Source organism: Saccopteryx leptura, chromosome 3 (genome assembly GCF_036850995.1).
Source record: "Saccopteryx leptura isolate mSacLep1 chromosome 3, mSacLep1_pri_phased_curated, whole genome shotgun sequence".
Taxonomy (NCBI): Eukaryota; Metazoa; Chordata; class Mammalia; order Chiroptera; family Emballonuridae; genus Saccopteryx; species Saccopteryx leptura.
The window spans coordinates 126,211,697-126,224,390 of record NC_089505.1 but is presented as its reverse complement, the minus strand read 5'-3'; the positions used below and the strand labels follow the sequence as shown (position 1 = coordinate 126,224,390).

The 12,694-nt window shown below is 41.4% G+C and overlaps 1 protein-coding gene across 2 annotated transcripts in view; it reads right to left on the bottom strand.

The window, feature by feature from the left end:
* The window catches only part of ZFYVE9 (zinc finger FYVE-type containing 9), a 159,583-nt gene that overhangs the window by 45,002 nt on the left and 101,887 nt on the right, over window positions 1-12,694 (bottom strand). For both annotated transcript variants that reach the window (XM_066376264.1, XM_066376265.1), the window contains 3 exons: window positions 11,721-11,945; window positions 10,059-10,141; window positions 8,666-8,770 (listed from right to left, as the gene is read on the bottom strand). In XM_066376264.1, the coding sequence (XP_066232361.1) occupies window positions 8,666-8,770; window positions 10,059-10,141; window positions 11,721-11,945 (413 nt within the window). The remainder of the gene's footprint in view (window positions 1-8,665; window positions 8,771-10,058; window positions 10,142-11,720; window positions 11,946-12,694) is intronic.

Here is a 12,694-nt window from a genome sequence, read left to right as displayed (position 1 = left end):
CTAGGTATCCAAACAACAACTGACTATTCCTCTCACACTGACATTTATCAACTTCACTAGTCTAAACCACTTCTATCAGAGTTTTCAAAAGTTACTTTTAAGTAAGTCTTTTGCAAACAAGTTAACGTCAACTGGAAGATTCCTACTTCAACAAGTCAACTGATAGACTAATTTAGGTTCTCATTTGCAATTTACATTTGTATCATGTGAGAGAAACTGATATAATCACATATAGCAATTTAAAATAATGTTATATCCACCATTTCTTCTAAATCATTAGCTAAAGTGGTATCTAATTTTATCCACACTACCAGATGAAGAAATAATTTCAATTAAGACATTCTGAATAAATAGCTAGACTCTTTTAAGAAAATCATTTCCCCGAATTCAACTTCAAGTCCAATGAGATAAAAAGCTTCATATTTCTTTAGAAATGATATTTTTTTCCTCTTAAAATCATATTCATTTATACCAAGAAGAAAGTTTCTCAGATAGTCAAAGCACCTTAGTGACCATAAAATAAACTCACAGTTGTCATACAATGATTAATACAAATACTTGACTTTCCATTTTAGTTGTGCTATTTCTCTGCTCCACCAATTCAAATTCTATAATTATCTCATATATACCTCTATCTGCACCACATTTCAAGACCTAATTACCTCTTTTCTGGACATAATAACCTTATAATTGACTTCTATATAATCTGTCTCTATCAATTCTGATTCATTCCACACAATTATTTCCATATTTACCAAACCACAGCTCTGATCAAGTCACATTTTCTTTTCTTGGCCTCTACTCAAAATCACAAGCTTCCTATGCTCTACTCTGGTCTCAACCCATCTTTCTGTCTTGCTTCTCTTCTGACTGTATTATTTTTTTAAATTATTTTTTAATTTATTCATTTTAGAGAGGAGAGGGAGAGAGAGAGAGAGAGAGGAGAGACAGAGAGAGAGAGAAGGGGGAGGAGCTGGAAGCATCAACTCCCATATGTGCCTTGACCAGGCAAGCCAGGGTTTCGAACCGGCGACCTCAGCATTTCCAGGTCGACGCTTTATCCCACTGCGCCACCACAGGTCAGGCCCTGACTGTATTATTTATATGCACGAATACTTCTTGATGTACTGCTATTCCCCATCTGTGAGCTTCAGCATATGCTATTCCTTAGCCTACCTCTTTTTTTCCCCATATATAAGCACCCGAAAAAGCTTACCCCAAGTCAAAGCTTAGTAAGATACCAATTCCTGCATGTAGCCTTCTTTAATTCCTAATCAGATACCAATGTGACCACTCCCTTCTTTGAAATACCATAGTACATTCTTTGCATTTCTTATATGGCATTATCCACATTCAGACTTGGGTTAAGATGAATAGCAAGGATTCAAGCTAGACTGCCTACAGTTCAATCCTGGCTTTGCCACTAATAGCAGTGTGCCTTTGGGGAGGTTATATGATTTCTCTGTTTTCCAGTTTCCTCCTCTAAAATGAAATAATAGAAGTAACTATTTCAGCCTGACCAGGCAGTGGCACAGTGGATAGAACGTTGGCCTGAAATGCAGAGGACCCAAGTTCGAAACCCCGAGGTTGCGGGCTTGAGCACAGGCTCATCGGCTTGAACATGGGCTCACCAGCCTGAGTGCGGGGTCACCAGCTTGAGCATGGGATCACAGACATAACCCCATGGTTGCTGGCTTGAGCCCAGGGTCGCTGGCTCGAGCATGGAGTCATTGGCTCAGCCACAGTCCCCAGTCAAAGCACATATGAGAAAGCAATCAATGAACAACTAAGGTGCTGCAACAAAGAATTGATGCTTCTCATCTCTCTCCCTTCCTGTCTGTCCTTATCTGTCCCTCTCTCTGCCTCTCTTGCAAAAAAAAAACTATTTCATAGTTTTTTTTTTGTTTGTTTGTTTGTTTTTTTTTCATTTTTCTGAAGCTGGAAACAGGGAGAGACAGTCAGACAGACTCCCGCATGCGCCCGACCGGGATCCACCCGGCACGCCCACCATGGGGTGGCGCTCTGCCCACCAGGGGGCGATGCTCTGCCCATCCTGGGCGTCGCCATATTGCGACCAGAGCCACTCTAGCGCCTGGGGCAGAGGCCAAGGAGCCATCCCCAGCGCCCGGGCCATCTTTGCTCCAATGGAGCCTTGGCTGCGGGAGGGGAAGAGAGAGCCAGAGAGGAAAGCGCGGCGGAGGGGTGGAGAAGCAAATGGGCGCTTCTCCTGTGTGCCCTGGCCGGGAATCGAACCCGGGTCCTCCGCACGCTAGGCCGACACTCTACCGCTGAGCCAACCGGCCAGGGCAGTTTTGTTTTGTTTTTAAAGAGACAGAGAGTGAGTCAGAGAGAGGGATAGACAGGGACAGACAGACAGGAACGGAGAGAGATGAGAAGCATCAATCATTAATTTTTCATTGTGCACTGCAACACCTTAGTTGTTCATTAATAGCTTTCTCACATGTGCCTTGACCGCAGGTCTTCAGCAGACCGAGCAACCCCTTGCTGGAGCCAGCGACCTTGGGTCCAAACTGGTGAGCCTTGCTCAAACCAGATGAGCCCGCACTCAAGCTGGCGACCTCAGGGTCTCGAACCTGGGTCCTTTCGCATCTCAATCCGATGCTCTATCCACTGTGCCACCGCCTAGTCAGGCTCATACAGTTATTAAATAAATATTTGTAACGTGCTTAAAACAGCACCAAGAATATACCGTACTTTTTGCTCCATAAGACACACCTCACCATAAGACACACCTAGGGTTTTAAGGCAGAAAATAAGAAAAAAAAATATTCTGAACCAAATGGTGTGTTAAAATATTTAATAAAATACTGTATTTTTTTGTTCTGTAAGACACACAGGCATTTTCCCCTCCATTTTGGGGGGGGGGAGTGTATCTTATGCAGTGAAAAATACAGTAATAAGCATTGTTTGTTAATAAAATTTGTATAATTGTTTCCTCCACCCTATTTATAAAATTGTAAAGCATCCTTAAAATCTGCAGCTAATAATTCAACCCAGTACCTCTATGAGGTAATATTCAGATTCTTCCTAAGAGATCACAAATTAGTGACAATGACATACTGATAAAAGGCAGGAAAACTACTCTGCCAACAATATGTGCAAAATAGCTAACTTCTATGAGCATCGACTGTAAGCCAGGCCCTGAGCTAATTCTATATAGGTATTACCTCAAAAGAACCATTTTAAGATATCAAGTGAAGCAGTACATAAGCCTTACCTTCTTTATTTTCTACTGCTGGAGTCTAACCATTAATGAAGATCACAAGAGCCAATTATTTTAATTTATTTATTCATTTTAGAGGAGAGAGAGAGAAGGGGGGAGGAGCAAGAAGCTTCAACTCCCATATGTGCCTTGGCCAGGCAATCCCAGGGTTTTGAACTGGCAACCTCAGCATTCCAGGTCGACGCTTTATCCACTGAGCCACCACAGGTCACAAGAGCCAATTAAAGAATGTAATTCTAGGAATCACTGTGCTAGAGCAGGGGTAGTCAACCTTTTTATACCTACCACCCACTTTTGACACTTTATCCACTGCGCCACCACAGGTTAGGCAACCACCCACTTTTGTATCTCTGTTAGTAGTAAAATTTTCTAATCGCCCACCGGTTCCACAGTAATGGTGATTTATAAAGTAGGGAAGTAACTTTACTTTATAAATTTTGTAAAGCAGAGTTACAGCAAATTAAAGCACATAATAATAATAATTACTTACCAAGTACTTTATGTCGGATTTTTGCTAAGTTTCACAGAATAAATCTTCATAAAACAACTTACTATAGTTAAATCTATCTTTTTATTTATACTTTGGATGCTCCGATACCGCCTACCATGAAAGCTGGAACACCCACTAGTGGGCAGTAGGAACCAGGTTGACTACCACTGTGCTAGAGGAATATGTGAGGAGTTATTACAACAGCCCATCTCTGAATTAACACAATGTCTTTCAATTTCCTTTCTGAGACCTCATGTTAAAAATGGCAGTTGAGCCTGACCAGGCAGTGGTGCAGTGGATAGAGCATCGGACTGAGATGCGGACGACCCAGGTTTGAGACCCCGAGGTCACCAGTTTGAGCGCGGGCTCATCTGGTTTGAGCAAAACTCACCAGCTTGGACCCAAGGTTGCTGGCTCGAGCAAGGGGTTACTCGGTCTGCTGAAGGCCCACAGTCAAGGCACATATGAGAAAGCAATCAATGAACAACTAAGGTGTCACAACGAAAAACTGATGATTGATGCTTCTCATCTCTCTCCGTTCCTGTCTGTCTGTCCCTATCTATCTCACTCTCTGACTCTGTCTCTGTAAAAAACAAACAAACAAAAAAGGCAGTTGAGGTCCTGACCAGTTGGCTCAGTGGTAGAAGTCCCAAGTTGCTGGCCTGAGCCCAAAGTCGTGGTGGTAGAAGTCCTCAGTGTATGGAAGTCCCAGGTTCTATTCCTGGTCAGGGAACACAGTAGAAGCAACCATCTGCTTCTCCATCCCCCCTCTTCTCCCTTCTCCTCCCACAGCTATGGCTCGAATGGTTCAAGCAAATTGGCCCCAAGTGCTGAGGATGGCTCCATGGCCTCACCTCAGGCACTACAATAGCTCAGTTGCAGAGCAATGGAGCAGGGCCCCAGATGAGCAAAGCACTGCCTGGTAGGCGGCTTGCTGGGTGGATCCTGGTCTGGGTACATGCAGGAGTCTGTCTCTGCCTCCTTCCCTCTCACTTAATAGAAAAGAAAAATAAAAGAGCAGTTGAGTGAGCCTTTGATTTGAAGTGGAAGGGCTTGGAGAGGATAAGTTTAAGCGGGGCTTGAGGAATAGTGATACAACTTACGTATAATGTGTAAGACGTAAGGGCCTTGCTCGTGGCAGGTACTCAATAAATATTTGCTGAATATATTAACTAGTAAACCATATAAGTAGGGATAGCTTTGGAGGGTTTGTCTTATTCATGGGATTCTACTGAGAGTAAATGTTGTTAGAACAATTAAAATTTTTTTTTGTTGGTTCACTTGTAATTGCAGTGTTACATAGATTAGGTATGTACTGTTTTTGAATAAGGATTTCTGAACCTGCACAACCATAAGTCCAGGAGAAAGAATTCATATAAAGATAGATAGTACAAATGGCAGTTGTTTTCATGAATGTCATTAGTACTGAAATGGCAATGGGAGCCTCTTAGCTTTTACTGATATACTAAAAAACCAGTTCCCAACACAAGCACCATCTTGCAAACACCAAGGATAGCAATATATGTTATCCGTTTCGGGATGACATCTGACCATCTTATTTTGGGACAGTAAGCTCCCACAAGGCAAGCATAATGTTCTTACTCGTTTTTGTATTTCATATCACAGAATATATTTAATTGATGTTTGTGAAACAGACAATTAAACTTCAAATATGAGAAATAAAACAACCTTCCAAAGTATAAAATCTTAATACTATTTAGGGCACAAATTATATAAAATTAGTTCACTTTAAAGATCTGCCTCTACCTTGTCTAGTCTATTAATGCTTGATATTTCAAGGCAGGACTGAGAGCTAACGACTGCTAATTATATTCCAGAAAAAATTAAGCATACACCCTGGCAACTATTTTCCATTTTCATCACAGAGAAAGGTACGGGTAAAGGCTTTCTTCACATAGGTCATTCTCACAATAACAATACAGGGCCCTGAGTTAAAAGTCCAGTAAAACATTCGTGTGCTTCTAAGTGCATACCACATATAGAATGTTTGTTGAATGTACAAATGAATAAGTAAAAAATGGCTGGCCTGACCAGGTGGAGGTGCAGTGGATAGAGCATCAGCCCTGGACACTGAGAACCTAGATTCGAAATCCCAAGGTCGCAGGCTTGAGAGAGGGCTCATCCAGCTTGAGTGCAGACTTGCCACCTTGAGTGCATGTACATCAACATGAGCCCAAGGTCGCTTGAGCAAAGGGTCACTGGCTTGGCTTGCACCCCCCAGTCAAGGAACATAGGAGGAGCAATTAATGAATAACTGAACTGAAGTGATAAAACTATAAGTTGATACCTCGCATCTCTCTCTCTCTCTCTCAAAAAATAAAAAAAAAAGAGATAAGCCAGTCAGAGAAAGACATGTACGATATGATTTGAGGAGGTAGGGGAGGGTATAGGGAGAATAAATGGTGATGGACAAAGATTTCATTCGAAGGAGGTGAACGTTCAATATGGTGTACAGAGATGTGTTGTAGAATTGTGCTCCTTAAACCTATATAGTTATGTTAACCAGTATCACCCCAATAAATTCAATTTAAAAAAGCAGAGCCAAACCGACAATAATTTTTTTTTCCATTGTGGCACTTAGTTGTTCATTGATTGCTTTCTCATATGTGCCTTGACCGTCGGGCTACAGCAGACTGAGTGATCCCTTGCTTGAGCCAGCGACCTTGGGTTCAAGCTGGTGAGCTTTGCTCAAACCAGATGAACCCACGCTCAAGCTGGTGACTTCAGGGTCTCAAACCTGGGTCCTCCACATCCCAGTCCGATGCTCTATCCACTGCGCCACCGCCTGGTCAGGCCAGACAATAAATTTTAACCAGTATAATATCAAGCTGAGGGGTTTTTTTTGTTTTTTTTTTACAGAGGCAGAGATAGACAGGGACAGACAGACAGGAACGGAGAGAGATGAGAAGCATCAATCATCAGTTTCTCGTTGCGCATTGCGACTTCTTAGTTGTTCATTGATTGCTTTCTCACATGTGCCTTGACCGCGGGCCTTCAGCAGACCGAGTAACCCCCTGCTGGAGCCAGCGACCTTGGGTCTAAGCTGGTGAGCTCTTTGCTCAAGCCAGATGAGCCCGCGCTCAAGCTGGCGACCTCGGGGTCTCGAACCTGGGTCCTTCCGCATCCCAGTCCAACGCTCTATCCACTGTGCCACCACCTGGTCAGGCTCAAGCTGAGTTTTAAAGTAAAATTTCTCTGGCCCTGGCCCGTTGGCTCAGTGGTAGAACATTGGCCTGGTGTGTGGAAATCCTGGGTTCAATTCCCAGTCAGGGCACACAGGAGAAGTAGATGCTTCTCCACCTCTCCCCCTCTTCCTTCTCTCTCTCTCTTCTTTTCCGGCAGCCATGGATGAGATGGAGCAAGTTGACCCTGGAGCTGAGGATGACTCCATGGCCTTGCCTGGGGCACTAAAATAGCTTGGTTGCTGAGCAACAGCCCCAAGGCCCCAGATGGGCAAGAGTATCACCCGGTAGGGAGGCTTATCAGGTAGATCCCCGGTCAGGGTGCATGCAGGAGTTTGTCTATCTGCCTCCCCACTTCTCATGTAAGAAAAAAAAAAATCTCTCTTTTAAACCACAATGCTTACTATTAGACATTTTAGAAATGATTTTTTTTTCTTCTTTTCCAAGTGATTTAGAGAGACATACTCTTACATGTGCCCTGACCAGGATCCAACCCTGTCTGGGGCTGATGCTCTGCCCATCTGGGACTATGCTCATAAACAAGCTATTCTTGAGTGCCTGAGGCAGAGGCTCCATGGAGTCATCCTCAGTGCCTGGGTCAATGTGCTGGAACCAGCTGACCATGGCTGTGGGGAGAAGAAGAGAGAGAAAGAGAGAAAGAAAAAAAGAAAGAGAGAAGGTAGTGAAGGAGGTGGAGAAATAGATGGGCGCTTCTCCTGTGTGCCCTGACTGGGAAATTGAACCTGGGACATCCACATGCCAGGCTGACATTCTACCACTGAGCCTACTGGCCAAGGCCACGAAATGATTTTAAGAAAACTTTAAATACAAGAAAAGACTTCACATGACAACTAGGTAAAAAGCACTATTTACATATACTAGGTAAAAAGCACTATTTACATATCTCTGTTAATATGTGTATAGTGGCCCTGGCCAGTTGGCTCAGCGGAAGATCATCAGCCCAGTGTGTAGAAGTCCCGAGTTTGATTCCCAGCCAGGGGAATTGAACACAGGAGAAGCACCCATCTACTTCTCCACCCTTTCCCCTCTCCTTTCTCTCTGTCTCTTTCTTCTCCTCCCGCAGCCAAGGCTCCATTGGAGCAAGGTTGGCCTGGGCACTGGGGATGGCTCCATGGCCTCCGCCTCAGGCGCTAGAATAGCTCTGGTTGCAGCAGAGCAAAGCCCCGATAGGCCGAGCATCGCCCTCTGGTGGGCATGCTGGATGGATCTCAGTTGGGTGCATGCGGGAGTCTGTCTGCCTCCTTGCTTCTAACTTTGGAAAAATACAAAAAAACCTACAAAACAACTTAATTGCAGATACAATCATTTGCTTTTGGAACCTCACTTAAAAGTCATTTCAGGATTTAAACTGAGCGGTGCTTAAACATTACGGATACTCAAAAATAGCATGTACTTAAAGTAAAAATGAAAAATGAAAAGATCCACCATGAATGTTATAAAGTTAGTTTTATATCTTAATCAAAATATAAATCTATCATTGATGATCACAGCATCCAAAGGTCAAAAGCACAACGAATGACTAAATAAATCACAATTTTAACATTTTGCCTACTTATAAAATTCCCCATCACTGATCTAGGTCATACAATATTATAAATTGATTTCAGTGTCAATTAATTAAAAAGTAAAATTTATATGTAATCGTGTATTTTTTACCTTCATTCATGTATTCAACTATGAAAACTATGCCTTATTGGCAAATCTTACCTCATTGTATCTGTTGCTGGGAATTTTGATGCTGGTTTTCCGAACTTCCATATCAACCACCAAACCCTGAACTACTGGCAATGTGTACTGGTAATTTCTGAAGTCCTGGGCAAAAGCAGATTCAAGTGGAATAATGAAGTCATCAATGACAGGGTTTCATTATAGAAATAAAATTAGCAAAAGTGAAAAGAATGCCAAAGTTTTAAAATCCCACTTATCTAAATAATAAGGACAATGAAAGCCCCACTGTGCATACACTCCAGCTTTCTACGAGACTGTAAACTTAATAAGTAGATTAAAAAGTTTCATATCTCTCTCATACACAATATTAAACAAATATTTGAAAATTTACCCTGCTTTAACACCACTTAACACTTTTAGAATTTATTTGTTAACTGTCTCTCTTCCCTAAGGTAAGCTCCAAGAGGGTAATAGCTGTCACTTGTTTTGTTCTTATTATATTCCAAATGCCTGGAACATCCTAGGTACTGGATGAATATTTGCAGGGTAAAATACACAGACACACACAGCATCTAGTGTGACTAAAGCAAATGAGCAAGAATGGAAGGAATCGAGGTCAAAATGATAGCTAACAACTAGATTTCATAGGGTCTTACAGGACACCGTAAAGGATCTGTACTTTAAAAAAATTTTTTTTAGCCAAATTTGTGTTTGGACTGTATTTACACAAAGAAGCATGGCAGCCTACACTGAACTAAATGAGTAAAAACTGGCTTTAAATAAGAACAAAACCCGGGCCCAGTAATCCCATGGTATCCTAACACTGGGACCAGGATGGCCATCACAGTCTGGGAATGGGGAGGGGCAGATTAATGCTGAGCATACGTGTCTATTGTTATGAAAGGAGTCTGGAATGTGTGACTGTTGGCCAGGGACACCCTCTAACTTCTTTAGGAAGGCAAGATGATAAGGGAGCAAGGATGGAAGGAAGGAGATCAGATAAACATAATAAAAATAATCCAGGCAACAGACAGTGATCATTTGGAAAAGTATGTTAACAGTTCAAAAGGTTGTGAGAAGTGTTCAGATTCTAGATATATTCTAGATATACTCTAGGAAGCCAGGCTTAAAATAAAAACAAGACAGAATGCTCTGTGCTTTAGTTATACATTACCTCTAGTCCTCACAAAAGAATCCAGCAAGGTCACTTAGATAAAAAGTATATAATCGGGGGCTGGAATCCTGTACTACTTCAGCCCAAAGCTCCTTATACTTTCCAAAGAACATATGTATGTTGTTCTTTTCCACTAACATAAATCTTCACCTGCCTGAAGCGCAGGGGCAGTGTTATAAAAAAATAAAATGAAATGAAATCCTCCTTTCCTTCTCCCATACAGACCCCAATAAGGGGGAAGAAAAATTCCCAACTTACTGCAAGAAGATTCATGATGGTATGCCCCGTCTCACCAAACAATGGCTTCCGAAATCTGACGCTGAACAGTGGGCATGGATAAACTATGGAAATGAGAAATGATTAGACTAAGCCTGGCATTTTAAATTAGGGTAAAAGAGATGTCATGATTAATACAGTTTCAAAATGTAATTATAATGGCTCATTAGAACACATGACATTTAGAGCTCAAAAAGTTTTAGCACAATAGCATCACAGCCAAATCCTGAGCTCTCTACAAACCACACCAAGTATTTGATGACCGGAATAAGCCTTTTGATGCAGCTGTTTCAAAAATGATAAAAAGGTCTTAGGGAGCACTGTTTTTCAAAGTGGATTAATATGATCCAGGAAATAAATATCTTCTGATTTTTCTGTGTTCAAGAAGGCTAAAATAATTGACTCCGAGACATCTCCTAACCAGGACCATCCTTACAGATACCAGGTGATCCCGTTAGCTGACTCACTCCTTGAACTCTACGGTTTGAATGTCCTGTGCAAGGCAAGAAGTTATACATGTTGGTTCATCTGCATACAATCCTTTCCTTCCCCTACTTCACTAGGCTGATTCATATACTTCCTTCACAGTTCAGTCCAGAGGCCTTGGTCTAAGACATATTTCTTATCTAATTCCTTCATTCTTGGTGAAGTGAGAGCCCATCTTGAAGCTCCTAAAGAACTCTGTTAACTTGGAGGATGTCTTTTATTACAAAATATGACTTCATGACATCTGTATGTCTTCTTTACAAATGTTTCCAAGGGCCAAAACCATGTCTTGGCCATTTCTGAGTTCTCAGAATTCGTAACACATGGTAGGCCTTGATGAATTAATTATTGTTGAATTAATGAATAAATAAGTGAGAGGGTGAAGTGGACTTGCTGAGCACATATAATATATGGTTTTATAGTTTATAAAACACTTTCCTATCATTTAGTCCTCTTAAAAACCCTATAAAGTATAAAAGGCAAGTATTATCTCCAGTTGCAAAAGAAACTGACAATCAGACAACCTGAGCAATCTGACCAAAGCTACAGAGCTAGTATAAGTGGCAGAGTTAAGAAACTATTCAAGTCGTCTGATTTCTAGGCAAGGATACTTTCAATTAGGTGAAGAAACAAAGTTTAAAATAAAGCTTGCATTTAGTCCCTGATGTCTTTAAAAAGAATCACAACAGTAGTACTGCTACAATCATGGGCAAGGAAGTTCTTCTGTTGCTTGCCTTATCAACTGAGGGTATTTCTATACCACTATTTTCCAGTATCTGTTAGGTTACATAAAATGTAATTTGCTATAACTATTTTCCAACCAAGTGACAAAAAAATACAGTCACCATGTATAGATACTATAAAAAAGTTGCTTAAGTTCAAATTCATTTTTTCTCAAGATGATTATGTATTTATCAATGAACTATAAAACCAGTAAGCTTACAAGGTAATAAATAATCACCAACTTTCTCATTTGATATTGTTAATCCTTCCCATTCTAGGCAAAATAAGTAGAGATAATGGGTAAGTTTAGTTTGGCTATTTCAAGAGACTACTTCTGCTGAACTGTATCACCAGGGGGAGGGGATGTCTGAATATTTCAGGACTTGAGTCATTATGTCTTGCTTGTGTTTTAGAAGAAAGTATTTTACTACTTACGTCGATATTCAGCTCCAAGTCTCAACATTAGTCGGATGGGAAACACTTTAGCCCACGGAGTTTCCCATTTCTGAATAAGAATCCCAAACAAATAAGGTGGAGCTGGGAGTACAAGGTCTTGTAGTGACTGGTAAGTAGATGTCACATATAAGAACCCACCATGTTCTTTACTGCCAAGGAAACTTTGACTGAAGAAGGAATGTCCCAAGTTGCCCACAACATTCCCTAAAACAAAAGAGTTCATTGATTACATTCTATTAATAAATCAATTATATATATAGGGTGTGTGTATGTGTGTGTGTGTGTGTATACATTTATTTTTAAGTGAAAGAGAGAGAAAGACAGAGAGACTGTGAAGGGAGAGAGATGAGAAGCACCAAATCATAGTTGCAGCACCTTAGTTGTTCATTGATTGCTTCTCATATGTGCCTTGACTGGGGGTGCTCAAGCCAAGTCAGTGACCCCCTGTTCAAGCAAGTGACAATGGGATCATTTTGAAGGTCTCAAGCTCAAGCTAGGTGAGCCTGTGCTCAAGCGAGCAACCGCAAGGTTTTGAATCTGGGACCTCAGCATCCCAGGCTGAATCTCTATCCACTGTGCCACCACCATTCAGGCAATCACATTTTTAGTAATCATTACTACTCAATACTAGGTCAGATATCACTGAAAACTCTTAACTTTTCACCACAAAACACCCATGTTTTTAAAAAAATGAATAGCCTAACCTGTGGTGGCAGAGTGTATAAAGTGTCGACCTAGAATGCTGAGGCTGCTGGTTCGAGCCCCAGGCTTGCCCAGTCAAGGCACATATGAGAAGCAACTACTACAAGTTGATGCTTCCTGCTCCTCCCTCTCCCCTTTTTATTTTCTCTCTCTCTCAAAAAAAGGGCATTTATTAAATGAACACTTTCCCCCCAATTTTATCAGGGTTCTGGTGAACATGATATAATTTTTATTATACTGTAGAAGTTTGT